The sequence below is a fragment of the Calidris pugnax genome, unplaced genomic scaffold (genome assembly GCF_001431845.1).
Source record: "Calidris pugnax isolate Ruff unplaced genomic scaffold, ASM143184v1 scaffold37, whole genome shotgun sequence".
NCBI classification, from domain to species: domain Eukaryota; kingdom Metazoa; phylum Chordata; class Aves; order Charadriiformes; family Scolopacidae; genus Calidris; species Calidris pugnax.
The window spans coordinates 117,204-134,879 of record NW_015090816.1 but is presented as its reverse complement, the minus strand read 5'-3'; the positions used below and the strand labels follow the sequence as shown (position 1 = coordinate 134,879).

The following is a 17,676-nucleotide window of genomic DNA, read 5'->3' as shown; positions in this document are numbered from 1 at the left end:
CGATAGGGCAGGGCGCGGGCAGGACGCGCTGAGCCGCGATTGGGCGCGGCGGGGCTGCGAGCCGACGCCCTGCCAGGCGATTGGCCGGTGGCGGTGAAGTGTTCGCAGCCGATAGGCTGGCGGCGGGCGGCGCGCGGGGGCTGCGGCGCTCTCCTATTGGCTGGGCCCTCTCTGGTCGCCGGGTTCCTCCGCTCGTACAGCGTCTAATGGTGGCCGGGCCGGGGCGGGCGGCTGAGGCGCTACGGCCCCGCCCGGAGACCGCCGCCTCCCCGCCATGGCCCCCGGCTGGCTCGGCCGCCTCTGCCTCCTGCTGCTCTGCCTCTGCGGGGAGGCCGCCGCCGGGTGAGTGCCCCCCCCCCCCCCCCCCGGGCCTCACACACACACACACCGGCCTTAACGCCCCCCCCCCATCGCCTCAGCGCCGGGCCTACCTGTCTCCCCGCCTCGGGCTGGGCGCTGAGGGGGCTTTCCCTCTTTCTCTCCTTCCCCCCCCCGGCAGGAGGGACTTCTACAAGATCCTGGGGGTGTCCCGCGGCGCCTCCATCAAGGACATCAAGAAGGCCTACCGGAAACTGGCGCTGCAGCTCCATCCCGACAGGAACCCCGACGACCCCCGGGCGCAGGAGAAGTTTCAAGACCTGGGAGCTGCCTATGAGGTGAGGCTGGCGGTTATCCCCCCCCTACACACGCACAGCCCGTGGTGTACGGTACGGTGCATGAGCTCCGGGGAAGGGGAGGGGTGAAGGTGTGCACCCTGTTGTGAGGAACTTAAGAGAACCTTTGGCTTTTCCCAGGTTGTGAAGGGTGGGGAGGGTTCATGGTAAAACATGCTGGGAGTATGAAGCTGAGCTCGGCTCACGAGTGGTGTCATGAAGCTTAGAATCACAGAATGGTTTGGGTTGGAAGGGAACTTAAAGATCATTCAGTTCCAACCCCCCTGCCCTGGGCAGGGACACCTCCCACCAGCCCAGGTTGCTCCAAGCCCCCTCCAACCTGCCCTTGAACCCCTCCAGGGATGGGGCAGCCACAGCTTCTCTGGGCAACCTGGGCCAGGCTCTCACCACCCTCCCACCAAACAAGTTCTTCCCCACATCTCAGCTCCATCTCCCCTCTTTCAGTGTCAAACCCTTCCCCCTCCTCCCATAACTCCCCCTCCCTGATCCAGAGTCCCTCCCCATTTCTCCGGGAACCCCTTAAGGGACTGGAAGGGCCTGTGGAGTCTCCTCAAAGCCTTCTCTTCTCCAGGTCTATAGGCTTCATCCTATAACACTCAGGAGAATGAGAAAGGAAGGCTTCTAGGAAATATAAAGGCCCTTCCTTTTATAGGACACAGTGCAATCCATCCTCCCCCTATTACTAGATTAAATTTCAGATATTCTACTAAATAAAAAACCAAAGGTAGAGAGGCTGCCAGGTTGATTAGAGAGCTCCTTCTGTTGGAGGGCAATAAAAGATCTTGGCTCGCTTAGCCAGGAGAAAGTGAAGGCAGCAAGTTAAAGTTATTTGGTATTTATTGGTAGTTCTCTGAGGAAGAAATAGAGTTGCATCAGTTGTAAGCACTGGCACAGGAGCAAGTGTGTGTCTGTATGGGGCCTGGCTGCCAGTAAGTCTGAGGTGGCAGGAGCCAAAAGGTGGTTGGCCTGTCTTTTAGAAGATATTGTGGTGGGGAAAAATAATGATGGGTCACACAGGCATGAGGATCCCTGTTGTTTCCATGATAATAAAGTAGCATACAAATGACACCTGGCACTAATAGCACAGTGCATTATATAAATCCCATATAGATTATTCTCTTAGCCAAACGTTTTAAGTCAAAGCCTGCTTTCTCTGCTACGTACGTACATGTTAATGCAATTTAAGCAGGGTGATAGGATCTGTTTCTTCCATGTTCTCTGTCCTATTTATCTCCCTTCTGCCACAGTTGGTTTCCATCTGCTCCTGCTGGCCCCTGGGGAAGATGGTGTTGACCAGCCAGAATTTCTAGAGGCAGGTCCACCAGGGTCTTGCTTGCACCAGTGGGTTGTTTGGGTGGGAGAGTTGTTGCCTCTGAGGAACTGAGCTTCAGAAGGAAAAAGTTGTGAGTTCCTGCTGCAGGGTGGTGCTGCTGCTGCTCAGCCTGCAGCTGTGGCTCCTGCTTCCATCCCTGATGCTCCTCTGCTCTTTAGATATGCAAATATCAAATGAATGAGGAAGTGAGAGAAGAAGCTTGAATGCATTCCTCTTTGGTCAAAAAGAAAACACATTGACTTTATTTTTGTATCAGAGGTGGGACCTCTTTTTAGTTGAGACTTATCTACTCTTAAATAAACTGGCTGAACCATCACAGGGAAAGCAGTGACTGTAAAGAAGTTGGGGTTTTTTTATGGAAAAAAGTATTTGTTACCCATCATTTGCAGCATCTGCAGATTGATGCAGGCAGTTTATTCTGAGAGCTTGTAATTTCAGTGAGTTTGTAATTTCAGTGAGTTGGGATCTTGTCATATTTGACTGTACTTTACGAATGGGAAGTGTTTCTCTATTTCTTCCCCAAGTCCCAGGGTATTTAATTCTTTAGTATCGTAACAGTTGAGAGTACTTTTCTGTTAAAAGTGGTTGTAAAAATCAAATCATCAGGGGACGTGGTGGCAGGAGTACCTGAATATTAGCTGTTGTGAGCAGAGACTGGGTGTCCCTCTTTCTAACCAGGGTGTTATTGAAGCACAACACCAGCTGAGTTGTTTAACATGGTGTGAAGCTCTAGTGCTAGCACAGTAGGAATGCAACGAGCTCTTGCTGGGTGCTGGTGAGGATTAAACTTGGAAACCTCCTTTCAGAGTCTTTGAGTGCTGCTTGTTGAAGAAAGATGTGTCAGAACATTAAAATCCAGGATTGATGGACATGGTTTTTGAAACAGGTTTGGAAGAAGTAACGTTTTGATGTCCTGCAAAGTCTGGTTTTGTCTCTGTTTAGCCAGTAGAGCTTACAAATCCTCCCACTAAACGAGCTACAAGGTGCAGCGTGTGGATTTGATTAGGGCAAAAGGGAGCTAGAGTTATGTTTCCCTTATAACCTAAACCAAGATGCTTTTTGCCCCAAAGCGACAGCCTCTGTGGGTAGTACCACTGCTCACGGATTGGCCAGCTGATGATCCGCAGCAAAGTCTTCCAAAAAAAAAAAATAATAAATTGTGGGGAAAGTAGGTTAATTAAACTAATGGTCTCCTTCATTTTAGCAGCCTAAGTGATTTCCACCCTGCAGCTGTGTGGTCTGAACACAGCTGTTTCAATTAGACAGGAGAGTGATCCCACCTGAGGGAACCGTAGTCATTAGTCTCAGGATGGTTTGAGGGTGGAGTTTCCAGGGTTGTGTTTTGGTTTTTTTTTTTCCCCTCAGTTTACCCAAAGTAGTTGCTTTGCTTTCAAGGCAACTTAACAAACAAGAACTCTCTTCCTTGTGCTCGAAATTGTGTTCTGGGAGTTGTGTTCTCCAACAGCCTGTGGAAAAATGGAAAGGCTAATATTTTATGTTCTTAATTCCTTTCTTATTGCTGGTGATATCCTCAGTACTGTGTGGTGCTCTACCAGAGGAGCTTGGCTCTGACTCCAACGAGTCACAAAAGGGAAAGCTTTATCCCAGTTTTAGGAAATGTGTGTTTTAATGCAAAATCTGAAGTGGCAAAGGGAGAATTGAACTCTTACCTGCAGATGAAGTTAGTAAAGTTACTGCTGTTTGGGGTTCCTCCCCCCACCCATTGCTAGCATTTGTCATTGGTTACAATTTCAGACTGGTTTTCACGGTTTAGCCAGCTTCTCCACCTTTTTAGTTCCATCTCCACCTGCTTTCACCCCACTCTAGCCTTCTGAAAGCTGACCTGGGCATTTAGGATCAACAGGGGACGGAAGGCTAAGTGTGACTGGAAACTTCTGCATCTCTGGGGGATGAAAGAGCAGAGATCAATACTTGGGAATTAAAACTGAAACTATTCAGACTTGAAAGTCATGTGTGTTGGGATGTGTTATTCTGCCTCAGTACCAAAGTTACTTCTAACTTTTCCTGCCTTTAGGAATGAGGGCCAGCATTCAGAGTGGTGCAGAGTGGCTGTGTTAGGCAGGTTTCAACTTGTCAGGCAAATTTGCCATCGTTGCTAATTATTACAAAATAGCAGTTAGAGAAATACACATTCTGTGTGCTTGAAGACCAAACTGTGGTTGTTTTTTTTTTTCCCGTGTCCTGCTTTGTAGGAACTGATTTCAATTATTCCTTCTGATTCTTTTTTTAATTCTTAAGATAAACTCAGTATTGTTAATATTTTCCATGTTGCTTCTGCTGTTTTAACAAACTAACCCTACTTTTTATGGGGTTAACTGATAAATGTTTATCTTTTTTAAGTCCAGTGCAGCCAGCAAGTCCTAGCCAGTGCTTCTGTAGTGTAAATCAGTGCCACTTGTCCCCCAGTGAGGAGAACTGGGGAGCTTCCTCTCGGAGCTGTGCTCCCAGTTGAGCTGGGGGTGAATGTCTTGTCTCCCCTCCCTTTGCCAGGTGCTGTCGGATGAGGAGAAGAGGAAGCAGTACGATGCGTACGGTGAGGAGGGACTGAAGGATGGGCACCAGAGCTCCCATGGAGACATCTTCTCACAGTAAGGAGATTTTGCCAGTTCAGGCTATTCTATGGAATTATTCAGGTTGGAAGAGACCCTTGGGATCGAGTCCAACCATCTACCCTAGTTTTGGGCACCTCGATACAAGAGAGATCTGGAGGTGCTGGAGCGAGTGCAGAGGAGGGCAACGGAGCTGGTGAGGGGGCTGGAAAACAAATCGTCTGAGGAGCGGCTGAGGGAGTTGGGGCTGTTTAGTGTGAGGAAGAGGAGGCTGAGGGGAGACCTCATCACTCTCTACAACTACTTGAAAGGACACTGTAGAGAGGTTGGTGCTGGTCTCTTCTCACAGGTAATTAGTGACAGAACAAGAGGGAATGGCTTCAAGCTCCAACAGGGGAGGTTTAGATTGAACATTAGGAAGGAATTTTTCACCGAAAGAGTGGTCGGGCATTGGAACAGGCTGCCCAGGGAGGGGGTGGAGTCCCCATCCCTGGCTGTGTTTAAGGGCCGTTTAGATGGGGTACTGAGGGACATGGTGTAGGGGAGGACTTTGTAGAGTAGGGGAGATGGTTGGACTCGATGATCCCAAGGGTGTCTTCCAACCTAGACAATTCTATGATTCTATGATATCCCTCAGTACCCCATCTAAATGTCCCTTAAACACATCCAGGGATGGTGACTCAACCCCCTCCCTGGGCAGCCTGTTCCAATGCCCCACCACTATAGTTGGGGCTCTAATTTTGTGACACACGCATGTTTGACCTGGGTAAATCCTCTGTTAAGGTCTTTTACCCAGCCAGGAGGCACTGATCTGAAGTGACAATTAAGAATTTGCAGAAATTAAGTTTAGAGTGGATATCCCACCTGCAGCTTCCAGTTGTCTTGCATCAGTCCTTCCTTCAAGAGCAGTGAGTGGGGCCCAGTGGTGTCTTCTCACCTGGACAGCTCTTGCTCACTTGGCAAGCTGCGGCGCTGGCGTGGGTGCCTTGTCAGGTGCTGCAGCTGCCTTAACTCAAAGTTCTTACACGTTTATCTGGTGTGTGATTGGTGTTTAACCCCTTGGCACGGATCCTGCGTGCACTTTGGGGGTCACTTTAGCACAATAATGCTGTAGTGACTTAAGCTCCACTTCAGAGCAGCTCTAGAATTTGGATCATCCAAACCTGAAGGCACTTGCATGTTGCTCGGGCAGAACCTGATTTTCTCTTTGTTTAAGCCCTCTTTGGTTCTGCTTGGCACAAATTGACTAAAAATTCCTTAAGGTGCTCATCTCTTGTCATCCTCATGCTTTCTGCTGGTCTGTTTTGAGGAAGAATAAGCAGACTTGCTAGGAAGGTGGGTTTTTTTCCTCATGCCTCTTCTCCTCAAACTGCTGAAAACCTGCTAGCACTGACTTGCAGTGCCAGAGGTGCAGCAGTGCTCAGAGGTTGCACCTCATGGTGATGGTAGCTGAGCACCAGTGCAGTACAGAGAGGCTCTTCCCTTAGGCAGTGGTCAGATTTTGAGCTGCTGGCATTCAACTCCTGCTCCAAAATTTGTTTTCTTTAGTAAAGAAAACTCTTCCAAAGTGGCCACTTTGTTTGAGGGCGTTAGCTTGGGTCCTGGAGGAGCAAAAAGAGGTATCTGGGTTTATTATGGTGCTTTTTCACTGTGAGGAGGCTGTTCTCTAGGAATCATGAAGCATAGAATCATAGAATGATCAGAGTTGGAAGGGACCTCAAAGACCATCCAGTCCCAACCTCCTGCCCTGGGCAGGGACACCTCCCACCAGACCAGGAGGTTGCTCCAAGCCCCCTCCAACCTGGCCTTGGACCCCTCCAGGGATGGGGCAGCCACAGCTTCTCTGGGCAACCTGGGCCAGGCTCTCACCACCCTCACAGCAAAGAAGTTCTTTCTGGTATCTAATCTAAATCTCCCCTCTTTCAGTTTAAAACTGTTACCCTCAGATGTGCTCAGCAAACCGAGTTGGTGCTGCCTTGGGCAACTCTCTTCATCAAAGCCTCGTTTGATCAGAATCCCTTCCTGACTAATTGATGTGCTTTACTCCAGCTTCTTTGGGGACTTTGGATTCATGTTTGGAGGTAACCCTCGCCAACAAGACAGGAACATTCCCCGAGGAAGCGACATCATCGTGGACCTGGAGGTTACACTGGAGGAGGTGTATTCAGGAAACTTCGTAGAAGTAAGTTTGACCATTTGACTGTTGGTCTTTCCCAGGTCTTGTCAGGTTTGAGAGGCCTGGCCTGGTGACTGCTCAGAGTAATATCTGCTCCTGAAGAACAGAACTGAAACAGATGCTCAGTATCTGCCAGTGGAGGATGTTGTGATGCTATTTGCTAGCAGTTAACTGAAGAAACGATACATTTATAGAGAAATTGCCCCATGGCAACGATGAATAAAGGGATGCTTCTTGTGATAATAGCTTATTTATTGGCTGTTGGTGACTAGTTGTAGCTTTTTTTTTTTATTGCAGTAGCCCAGTTGGAAAAGGTGTAAGTGGTCTCTCTAGAATTTAGTGATATTTGAGGTCCCATTCATAAGCCTCCAATGAATTTTGTGATTCTTGCAGAACCTTCTTGAGGATTTTCAGACTCCTTATGTGGCCAAACGTGTCATTGCAAATTTTTCATTACATGGAAATGTGTGGTGGCCTTTTAATTTTTATATCTGTTTCATTTTTAAGCAAGCTATGCTACTGGAGCTGACAATCCCTGCTATTCTGCATGTTAGAATTTGCATTGATTGAGTTTATGTTGTGTCTGGGTAAATGGGGAGCTCCAAATAATTTTGTCTGTTGTGTGGAACGAGGAGGCTATTGTAACCAGTGGTGTCAGATGTTTCATCCTAGTGTTACCTTCCCTGTTTAGAAAGATGTGCCAGGAAAAGAAGGAAAATGGTAATAGTGGTATCAGGATTTTTTTTTTTCCCTGATATTTGGGTATTTAATGTTTGGTCAGCAAGAAGTGGAAGGTGAAAACTTATCGGGCATCTTTTGCCATGACCACGTAGAGCTACTGTGGAGGCAGCAGAGAGGGCATTAAAAAGAAAAAACCCAAGCTATGTTCAGGCTGTTGGAGAGATCCAGACCCTTGTGAAGACCCAGGGGTGCCACCAGTGCTGGTGTCAACTTCTTCCTCTCTCGTGCAGGTTGTCAGGAACAAGCCAGTGGCGAGACAGGCACCTGGCAAACGGAAATGCAATTGCCGGCAGGAGATGAGGACCACCCAGTTGGGTCCTGGCCGTTTCCAGATGACTCAAGAGGTGGTTTGTGATGAATGTCCCAACGTCAAGTGAGTTCTCAGCTCTTAGCTGCTCTATGGATGTTTATTCAAAACCTGCCACTAGATGGAGGAAAGTGTCTGTACTACCAGCAAGACCTGGGGGATTTGGAGAAACTTAGCACAGGTTTCTCATTTCGAGGAGCCACCCTTTATTCTTGCAGTAGAGGTGATCAGCTCTATTAGATGTAGAGCTCCCCAGTTTGCTCTTTCAGCCTCTTATTCCTTGAATAATCGGTCAGAGTCGTTCAGAGTTAAAATCCCACAACTAAATCTGAATAAACAAAGCCAGGGTAGCCCATGGTTTCCAGCTGGGAAGAGTTGCATGTGGAATACTGTGGGGTAGTCACACATCCAGACACTCGTTGTGTGTTTAGGAGCTTAACTTTGCCTTCTCTGCTGGATGAGTATCAGCACTCAAGAAAAGGCAGCACTCGCCCTCCAGTTTTAGATGTGAGCAAGGAGAGAGTGGTAACTTGTGGGGGGGTCTTCTCATTACCCCAGTAACATAAGTAGGTGTTGAAAACTTAGTGTTTGCTCTTCCCCTTTGCAGGCTTGTGAACGAGGAGCGGACGCTGGAGGTGGAGATCGAGCCAGGCGTGAGGGATGGTATGGAGTATCCCTTCATTGGTGAAGGTATGTATGTGCCCAGCTGCTCTGCTTTGACTTGCTCCTTTTTGGTGATGCAAGACTGATCTTCCTGGCAGTGAAAGTGTCCACGCCCTGCTTTGGTGACTGATCAGCATGTGTGTGGTTTGTGTGCTGCATCCTCTGCAGGCTGCTGAAATCTAGGAGCACGCTCTCTAAGTCTGGATAACAGTCTGAGTTCCTGCTCCCTTTGCTGCTACTGAGGGCATGGGCACACACATACACAAAAAAACCCTCCAAATCTGATGTTTCGGATAACTTTTGAGTAGGAGCATCAGTTTCAGGCTTGAGTATGTGAGGGAATCCCCTCTGCCCAAGGAGAGAAGTCCTTCAGCAAGCAAAGGCCATCATTAGCATGCAGGCAAGTCTTTCAGAAAGCAGAGAGGGAGGAGCTCATTGAGGCAACAATCAGAAAGTCCTAGGCTCTTCAATAACAGATTATAGAATCACAGAATGGTTTGGGTTGGAAGGGACCTCAAAGATCATCTAGTTCCAACCCCCTGCCATGGGCAGGGACACCTCCCACCAGACCAGGTTGCTCAAGGTCCCATCCAGCCTGGCCTTGAACACTTCCAGGGAGGGGGCATCCACAGCTTCTCTGGGCAACCTGTTCCAGTGTCTCACCCCCCTCATAGTAAAAAATTTCTTCCTGAGATCTAATCTGAATCTTTCTGCTTCCAATTTAAAACCGTTTCCCTTTGTCCTATCATTACACCTCCTGGCAAAGAGTCCTTCTCCAGCTGTGTCTAAGCAGGGGTTTTGGCCATGTAAAGATCAACTAGTTGGTTTGGTTGGTTTTTTTTCCTTTAATGTGTGAGCTGCAAATCTCTATTGTTTAATACTCTGCTTGTTTCTTCAGTTGTTCTTAACTAGCTCCTTTAAACACAGCTTTTCTTTCTTTTCCCTAGGTGAACCCCATGTTGATGGGGAGCCAGGTGATTTGCGCTTCCGAATAAAAGTTCTGAAGTAAGTAGCTGGCCCCAGTTAGACCGCTCTTTCTGGTTCATCTGGAGAAAGCTTGCACACAACTTCCTGGCTCAGCATTGCCAGCTTTGGCTAGCATTTAGCTTACCCTTCAGCCCAGATGGTGAAGCCAAGGATCTGGCTGTGGAGGATGGCATCACATCATAGAATCACAGAATTTTTTATTTTTATTTTGTTTGGCTTGAATTCTGGCATGCATTAGTTGCTTCTGTGTGAATCACTTGAAATATCTCCGCTTTTCCATAAACATGGTATCTCCCTATTGTAAGGAAATGCACTGCTAAGAAAATCGTTGGCATGAGTCACAGCTTCTTGCCACGCCTCGCCACTCATTGCCCTAGAAATAGAAAGGTTATTAGTAGCACATATCTCACACAGGAAAACAAAGCTCAATTTCATTCATTCTTCCCTTCCGCTTGGATTTGTTAATGCACCAAACTCGCACAGAGAGGTTGGGAGGGGGGGAGGTAAAGGACCCTTCTATGGGGAAGGAGAAAAGTTGCATGTCTCTTATTTCTGCAGGCACCCAGTTTTTGAGAGAAGGGGAGATGACTTGTATACAAATGTGACAATCTCGCTGGTCGAGGCACTTACAGGCTTTGAAATGGATATCGCCCACTTGGATGGGCACAAGGTGAGGCAAGGGTTTGCTTTCTTGGTGTGTGGAAACAGAATTTCACTGTAGGTCTCCTGTGCTGAGGATTACCTCGCTCGAGGTCCCTGCAGCTGCTGGTTGTGTACGGTGTCCCCTCTGCTGGAGACTTCCAGACCAATTCCTGTGGCCAAAACAGACTCTGTGCAAGGGGTGCACAGTGTGGGGCTGGGTTCCAGGCTGGCACAGCAGTCACTGCGTGTGCTGTCTTTGAGTGGTGGTAGTTCTGGTAGGTGTCCTGGCAGTGATGCTGCTTGGACCCCCTGAATATCACTGATTTTTGGCAAGGAATCAATATCAGTTGAAGCTCTGGGGCTGTTTAGTATGAGGAAGAGGAGGCTGAGGGGAGACCTCATCACTCTCTACAACTACTTGAAAGGACACTGTAGAGAGGTTGGTGCTGGTCTCTTCTCACAGGTAATTAGTGACAGAACGAGAGGGAACGGCTTCAAGCTCCAACAGGGGAGGTTTAGATTGAACATGAGGAAGGAATTTTTCACTGAAAGAGTGGTCGGGCATTGGAACAGGCTGCCCAGGGAGGGGGTGGAGTCACCATCCCTGGATGTGTTTAAGGGCCGTTTAGATGGGGTACTGAGGGACATGGTGTAGGGGAGGACTTTGTAGAGTAGGGGAGATGGTTGGACTCGATGATCCCAAGGGTCTCTTCCAACCTCAATGATTCTATGATTCTATTCTATGATTCTTTGGGTTGGAAAGGGTATTGGGGTACGCACACAGCACGCTAACAACCTTCTGAAATTTCTCTTTTCTCTAGGTTCACGTTGCTCGGGATAAAATCACAAAACCCGGGGCCAAACTCTGGAAGAAAGGAGAAGGTCTTCCAAATTTTGATAACAATAATATCAAAGGCTCACTAATAATAACATTCGATGTGGAGTTCCCCAAAGAGCAACTGACAAACGAGCAGCGGGAAGGTGCGTGTTTTATCAAGCTCTTGTCACAGCAGGGCCTGCACAGACCTCTCCCCGGCGCTGATAAGAGCTTGGCACAACCACAGCAGTGGCCTGTGGTGGTCAGGAGGGGCTCTCCTCTCCCTCTGCCCCTTGTACAACCTCACAGGTTGGCTGATGCCCTGTGATTAACTGCCTTTTCCCTTTGAAGTGGCTGCTGCAGTGGTAGGGAGCCAGATCAGGGGCTGGGATGTGCCACCACTGGGATGGAGTGCTTTGTTTGGTAGCTGGCCATCTGTCTGAGCTGAGAGACTCCCTGGGCTTAGCCTCTGTCTGCTTTGCCTTGGCTGGAATGGGATCACAAAGCGGTTTTCCAACCCTTGTTTCCACTTTTCTTGGAGGCAAGAGTGGTGAAAATCCCTCTGCTGTCAAGGGTAAAGAGTGTCAGGCAGCATCAGGAGAAGGATTGTTCCTCTCTGCATCTCCTCCTACCCCAAGTGCTTTGTTTTTATAGGGAGGAAGGGTGCAATGGAGATGTCTGGTGGGAGAGACCTGCTTTTCAGTGTCAGTATTCAAATGGAAACTTGATGAACCATGTAGAAACCCTGGGAGGGCAAATCACAGAATCACAGAATCTTCTAGGTTGGAAGGGACCTTAAAGATCATCTTGTCCAACCGTCAACCCAACTGACAAAAATAGACACCCACACAACAAACAAGGAGCATCATCACTAAACCAGACCTCCCAGCACTACATCAACCCGTCTTTTGAACACCTCCAGGGATGGGGCCTCAACCACCTCCCTGGGCAGCCCATTCCAATGGCTGAGAACCCTTTCAGGGAAAAAATTGTTCCTAATATCCAGCCTGAACCTCCCCTGGGGCAACTTGAGGCCATTTCCTCTCGTCCTGTCGCCTGTGACTTGAGAAAAGAGACCGACCCCCACCTCTCTACACCCTCCTTTCAGGGAGTTGGAGAGAGCAATAAGGTCTCCCCTCAGCCTCCTCTTCTCCAGGCTGAACACCCCCAGCTCCCTCAGCCTCTTCTCATAAGACTTATTCTCCAGACCCCTCACCATCTTTGTCACCCTTCTCTGGACTCTGCTGCACTCCAAGCTGGAAACCCCTCTTTGCTTCAGCAGCCTCTGCAGTGGGTTCTGCCACTCTGTGCAAGGCATCAGAGTAGGCATCAAGGGCCACGTCCTCTGCCACAGGGCAAAAAAGTTCTTGACACCTACCAGTGCTGCCCTTCAGAAAATTCCCCTCCCCAGAACTTCTTCCTGCTGCTCAGGGTATCATACTTTCTTCTTCTGGAGGTGGCCTTTTAGTGGAATCTGGCAGCTGTCCTGGTAGAATGGGGAAAATGCACAGCTTTCCTGGACTCCTGAGGTTTGTAGAGGGAAGCCAAGCCCTGGGTGGGCTCCTCTCAGCTCTGCAGGACTTAGTGCTGCATTGGTGACACTGTGCTGGCTACCACTTGGAGCCCAGCTGGTAGCTCCAGCTCCTGACTGATGTTCTGTGGCTCTTCCTGCAGCTGTTGGGGCTGTGAGGGCTGTGTTTTGACCCCTTTGCTTTCCTGTTTGTTGTGGTGGAGCAGTGAAGCCTCATTCCAGGCTCTGCTGGCCTTCTCGAAGCTTCATAAGGTGACACCACCTCTCGAACATGGTGGACTGTTCAGTGGATAAGGAACTGGCTGGATGGTCGCATCCAGAGGGTGGTACTCAATGGCTCAAAGTCCAGATGGAAACCAGTCACAAGTGGTGTCCCTCAAGGGTCCGTGCTGGGGCCAATACTGTTTAACATTTTTATCAATGATATAGACAGGGAGATTAAAGGCACTATCAGCAAGTTTGCAGACGGTACCAAGCTGTGTGGTGTTGTTGATACACCAGAGGGATGGGATGTCATCCAAAAGGACCTGGACAGGCTGGAGAGGTGGGCCCAGGTGAACCTCATGAGGTTCAACAAGAACAAATGCAAGGTTCTGCACCTGGGCCGGAACGATCCTCGCCACCAATACAAACTAGGGGGTGAGGGATTAGAAAGCAGCCCTGAGGAAAGGGACTTGGGGGTGCTGGTGGATGAGAAGCTGGACATGAGCAGGCAGTGGGCAGCTGCAGCCCAGAAGGCCAATCCCATCCTGGGCTGCATCAAAAGAAGCGTTGCCAGCAGGTCCAGAGAGGGGATTCTTCACTTTACTCTGCTCTGGTGAGACCTCACCTGGAGTACTGTGTGCAGGTCTGGAGCCCTCAATATAAGAAGGACATGGACCTGATGGAGAGGGTCCAGAGGAGGGCCACAAGGATGATCAGGGGGATGGAGCACCTCTGCTCCGAGGACAGGCTGAGGGAGCTGGGGTTGTTCAGCCTGGAGAAGAGGAGGCTCCGGGGAGACCTAATAGCAGCCTTCCAGTACCTGAAGGGAGCCTACAGGAAGGCTGGGGAGAGCCTGTTTAGAAAGGCCTGCAGTGACAGGACGAGGGGCAATGGCTTCAAGCTGGAGGGGAACAGATTTAGACTGGAGATGAGGAGAGGGTTCTTCACTGTGAGGGTGGTGGAGCACTGGAACAGGTTGCCCAGGGAGGTGGTTGAGGCCCCTTCCCTGGAGATATTCAAGGAGAGGCTCGATGAGGCCCTGGGCAACCTGGTCTGGTTGGGGGTGTCCCTGCTGACTGCGGGGGGGTGGGACTAGATGACCTTTGGAGGTCCCTTCCAGACTGGGCAATTCTATGATTCTATGAACAGACGTGAGGTTTTTCCAGCTGTTGCTCTTGGCAGTTTGTGAAGAGACTGGGCAAAGAGCAGCGACAGAAACCTGTGTGTTTATCAGAATTGCTTGCGCACCTTTACGGATATCCCAGGAACAGGGAGGTGATGGGACTGGCATGAGTGTGTTCAGGCAGGGGCCTTTGGGTGTTTCACTCCCTCCTAAAGCAATTCCACCCTTCCCAGGGGAAGGTGACTGGGTAGGCAGTCAGATGCCTTTCTGTGTGCTACGATATCTCCAAACACCCAGTGATTTGGGGAGTTTTTTTGAGGGAATAGGTCTCTTCGCGTTGTGTGGCAGCAGTTCAGTGTACACATTCAAAGGAAGACTGTAGGCTTCAGAACTCAAAACATCCCTTTTTTTTTGTCTTATTGTTGGCAGTGGTCCTAATTCCTTATCTCCTAACCATATGTCCAGCTCCTGGGGCAGTCAGAAGATATCTGTGACTCCAAGAGCACCGCTGGTCAGCGTAAGCTTTAGAGTCAGAGAAATAATATGCTTGCTTTTCCTGCCAGTGTGACATCAGGGAATTTATTGCTTGTTGATAAGAGATGACTTTCTCTTTGACATAATCTCTCATTCATCTCTACTGACGCCTGTTTGTTGTGGTTTGGGGGAGCTTTGGATCCCATGCTTTAACTCTGGAGTGCTCAGAGAGCGGTGGCTGGCAGCAAAGTGTTGTCTTGTAGCCTCTCACCTACTGGGGGTGTCAGAAAAATCTCAAAGTTGGCTCTATTTAAAAAAAAAATATAAAAATAAAATACCTGAGGTGCAGCAGCACCCAACGTCAGGATTCCTGGCTGGAATTCCTGATTGAACATGAGATATGTGCTGAAATATCCTGTGCACTGATGAGGGTGTCCTTTAGGCCAGCAGGCAGCTGCCTAGAGCTCGCCAGCAGGAAATGAGGGATGGGAATGGTGTTGATCCTGCTTTTGTCAGGGTTACGGGAGCACACCTTTCTCCAGCCATGTCCTTCCTTTCGAAGAACTGCACATCCAGGAGGCACATCCTCTTGCCCATCAGCCAGGAAGCACCTCTGAGCCTCCTCTGGCTCTGGAAGGGAAGTGAACTTGCCTCACACTGCCCTGGAGAATGACCCATCCTTGATGATGAGCAGCTCCTGTGGAGGGACTCGCTTTGCCCTGCTCTTGGGGGTGTTTCTGAATGTAGAAAAAGTTGGGAGTTCTCTGGGAAGAGGCATGAATTGCTTGGCAGGGCACTGTCTTGGTTCCAGTTGTCACTTCCAGGATTGTTGTTGTGTGGGTGTCTATTTTTGTCAGTCAGGTTGACGGTTGGACAAGATGATCTTTAAGGTCCCTTCCAACCTAGAAGATTCTGTGATTCTGTGATAGTTTTCCAGTATTTTAAGAAGAGCTACCGTGACCCTCACACATCAAATCACCAGTTCTGAAAGGACAGGAGTATTTGTAGCCAGGGTGACTGAAGGGCAGGCAAACAGGAGAAGGTTTGCAGGGAGACATACTCTCTTTTAGCTGGATTAGTCCTGAGGAAGGGTTGCATCCCTGAAAGCTTGGGTGATGGGGCTCTTCTCCTGTAGAGGTAAATTTGGCCGATTTAATTACTGATCCTCTCTCTCTCTCACTTAAAGCCACCATCTCCTACAGAGTTTTCTAGGCAGCCTAATCTGCCCTGTTGTACAAACATGTAAAGCATCCAGCCCCCCCTTCCAACAGCAATATTGTGACAGTTTAGCTTGATTTTATTTATTTTTTAATTATTATTTGAAAGTTATCTAGGGCTTAGGTCTCTATTTTTGGGTCCCAACAGCTCCTGCTCAGGCTCAGGGGCTTCTGGTGCTGGTCAGAGCAGAGATGCTGCCGTGCCCTGAGGGCAGTGTGTCACCAGGCTGACTCTAAAGAGGGAGTCCCCTCTGCTTATCTCTGGAAAAACAGCGTGACACATCCATTCTTGCCACTCTGCTTCCTCTGCTGTGTGTGGATTTGCCCTTTAAGTAGCAGGGAAGACCTGCCAGCCTTTTCCTGAACGTGCTGACCCCAGTTAGATGAGCTATTATGGTTTTAAGAGCTGACTCACTCTTCTCTTACTCTGCTCTGCTAAGAATTTGGTACTGACAGGACCCCAGAGCAGTCAGGTCTTTGAAATATTTGATGAATGGGCTTTCAGGGGTGGGGAGGATGGTATTTGTAGCCATCTGGATTCCTCTGTGAAACAGTGGGTTTCAAAAAAACTCCAGCTTTTCAACCTTCCGTAGGATATTTAAGCCCACAGACAAGATTGCTGCTTTTACTTGCCTTCAGGGGCTACTTCTAGTGGACAGTAGTGTCTCCAGGCACCACATACCAGCATGAAAACCTCTGCTTTCTAATTACTCATTAGTCCAGAAGGACTCAAACGCAGCCTTCCCCATCTTCTACGATTCCTCTTGGGCTGTAGAGGGAGCCTGGGGAGATGAGCTGGATGAATTAGACTCTGGAAATAACTCAGAAAGCTGTTTGTTGTGGCAGTTTTACTTAAGATGATAAAATTATCCTCAATTTCAACAGCAAAGCTGCTCTGGGAGCCAGATTTCTCCCTGTGGGGATCTCAAGGTGGTGCTCTAGGCTGTTATTTTTTTTTTCCTCCCTGGATCCACCGGCCTCGCGTGGTCCTGAGAGTGCACGAAAGCACCTTGAAATAGTAAAAATAGCAGGAGCTATTGTCTGTTGCCCCACTGGGTTTGGGAGGGATGTTTCCTTCTTTTTCTTTTCTTAACGATGCTCTTAATATTTGCATTATTTAGATCCCTGGGCTCAGCCTGGAAAGGCTGGTGCCACGGGACCCCCGAGCCAGATGTGTGAGTGCAGCAGGAACATCCAAAAGCAGAGCCCTCCTCCCCTTCATGCCCTAAAGCTCTCTCCTTTCTCTTCCAGGTCTCAAACAGCTGTTGAAACAAGGATCAGTGCAGAAGGTGTACAATGGATTGCAGGGATATTGATGTCTGGAGGAAAAAAAAAACAAAAAAGCTGGGACTTAACCGAAAAGGCAAAGTCAGATTTGTTTGCGGTTTTTTTCTCCTGCCCGCTGGAGAATGGAAAAGAGGGAGGGTGGGGCAATTGTTGAGGTATATATAATTATTTTTTTTTTCCTTTGTAAAATTGTGGAAGTGCTCAGATGAGTTGGGGGGGAAAATACTACCCTTTTCAGGACATACCTGGTGCTGCCTATCACGTTCCACGTCCGGGAACAACGAAGAGACTCCTTGAGCAGGAAAAAGGAAGAAAAGAAAAAAAAAAAGTTGGGGAAAGGAGTTTTAAATTCCACCCAGATTGGAATTTCTGGTTTTTAAATATATTTTGATGTGACTTTTCTCGACCATCTCAACATATTTTCATAGCTTCTCCTGCTTTTTTTTAATGTCCTTTGTGTCAGTCTCTTCCAAGTTTCTGTTGGTTTGGGGTTGTTTGTTCCTTTGTTGTATTTTTTTAAATCCCAGTCCTTCCTGCCCTTTCCCTCCGAGTCCAGAGTGTGGTGTTAGTTCAGAGTCTGTGTTTCTGGGGCAGGAGTTTGGGTGCTGTTGGGAGTGGAGTGGCAGGAGAGCCTCTAAGGGCTACGTTAGGCCCCACACACAGTTGGAAAAGCAGGAGAAAAGGAGTCTCTTAAGGCTCCTGTGGACTCTTTTAACTACCAAGTAGTCCTCACGTCCCAAAAAAATGAAAGTTTGGTTTTCAATTTGAAGTCACAACCGCTTAGCAAAGACTCCTCAGACTTCCACGGTGAGGATTTTTGGAAAATAAATAGGAATGGCTCCTCGTGGCCTTGGTTCTTCCTGGTTGCCCCCCCGAATGTAACCAACAGCTTGTCTGGAAAAGTTCACTTACCTCCTGCCCTCTGTCCTC

At 48.8% G+C, this 17,676-nt stretch overlaps 1 protein-coding gene across 1 annotated transcript; it reads left to right on the top strand.

The window, feature by feature from the left end:
- The first annotated feature begins 154 nt into the window (after nt 1–154).
- Nucleotides 155–17,165, top strand: DNAJB11 (DnaJ heat shock protein family (Hsp40) member B11). Its single transcript, XM_014939737.1, has 10 exons — nt 155–342; nt 500–656; nt 4,519–4,616; nt 6,627–6,759; nt 7,725–7,867; nt 8,409–8,491; nt 9,412–9,469; nt 10,010–10,121; nt 10,915–11,074; nt 16,711–17,165. Exons 1-10 carry the CDS (start codon nt 275–277, stop codon nt 16,773–16,775), a joined length of 1,077 nt encoding a protein of 358 aa, XP_014795223.1. The 5' UTR covers nt 155–274; the 3' UTR covers nt 16,776–17,165.
- The last annotated feature ends 511 nt before the right edge of the window (nt 17,166–17,676 follow it).

Bases quoted from the DNA above. Each gene is read 5' to 3' on its own strand.
- DNAJB11 (XM_014939737.1), top strand. From the start codon at position 275: ATGGCCCCCGGCTGGCTCGGCCGCCTCTGCCTCCTGCTGCTCTGCCTC. The intron at 343-499 runs GTGAGTGCCCCC...CCCCCCCGGCAG, and splicing joins TGCGGGGAGGCCGCCGCCGG to GAGGGACTTCTACAAGATCC. The intron at 8,492-9,411 runs GTATGTATGTGC...TCTTTTCCCTAG, and splicing joins GTATCCCTTCATTGGTGAAG to GTGAACCCCATGTTGATGGG.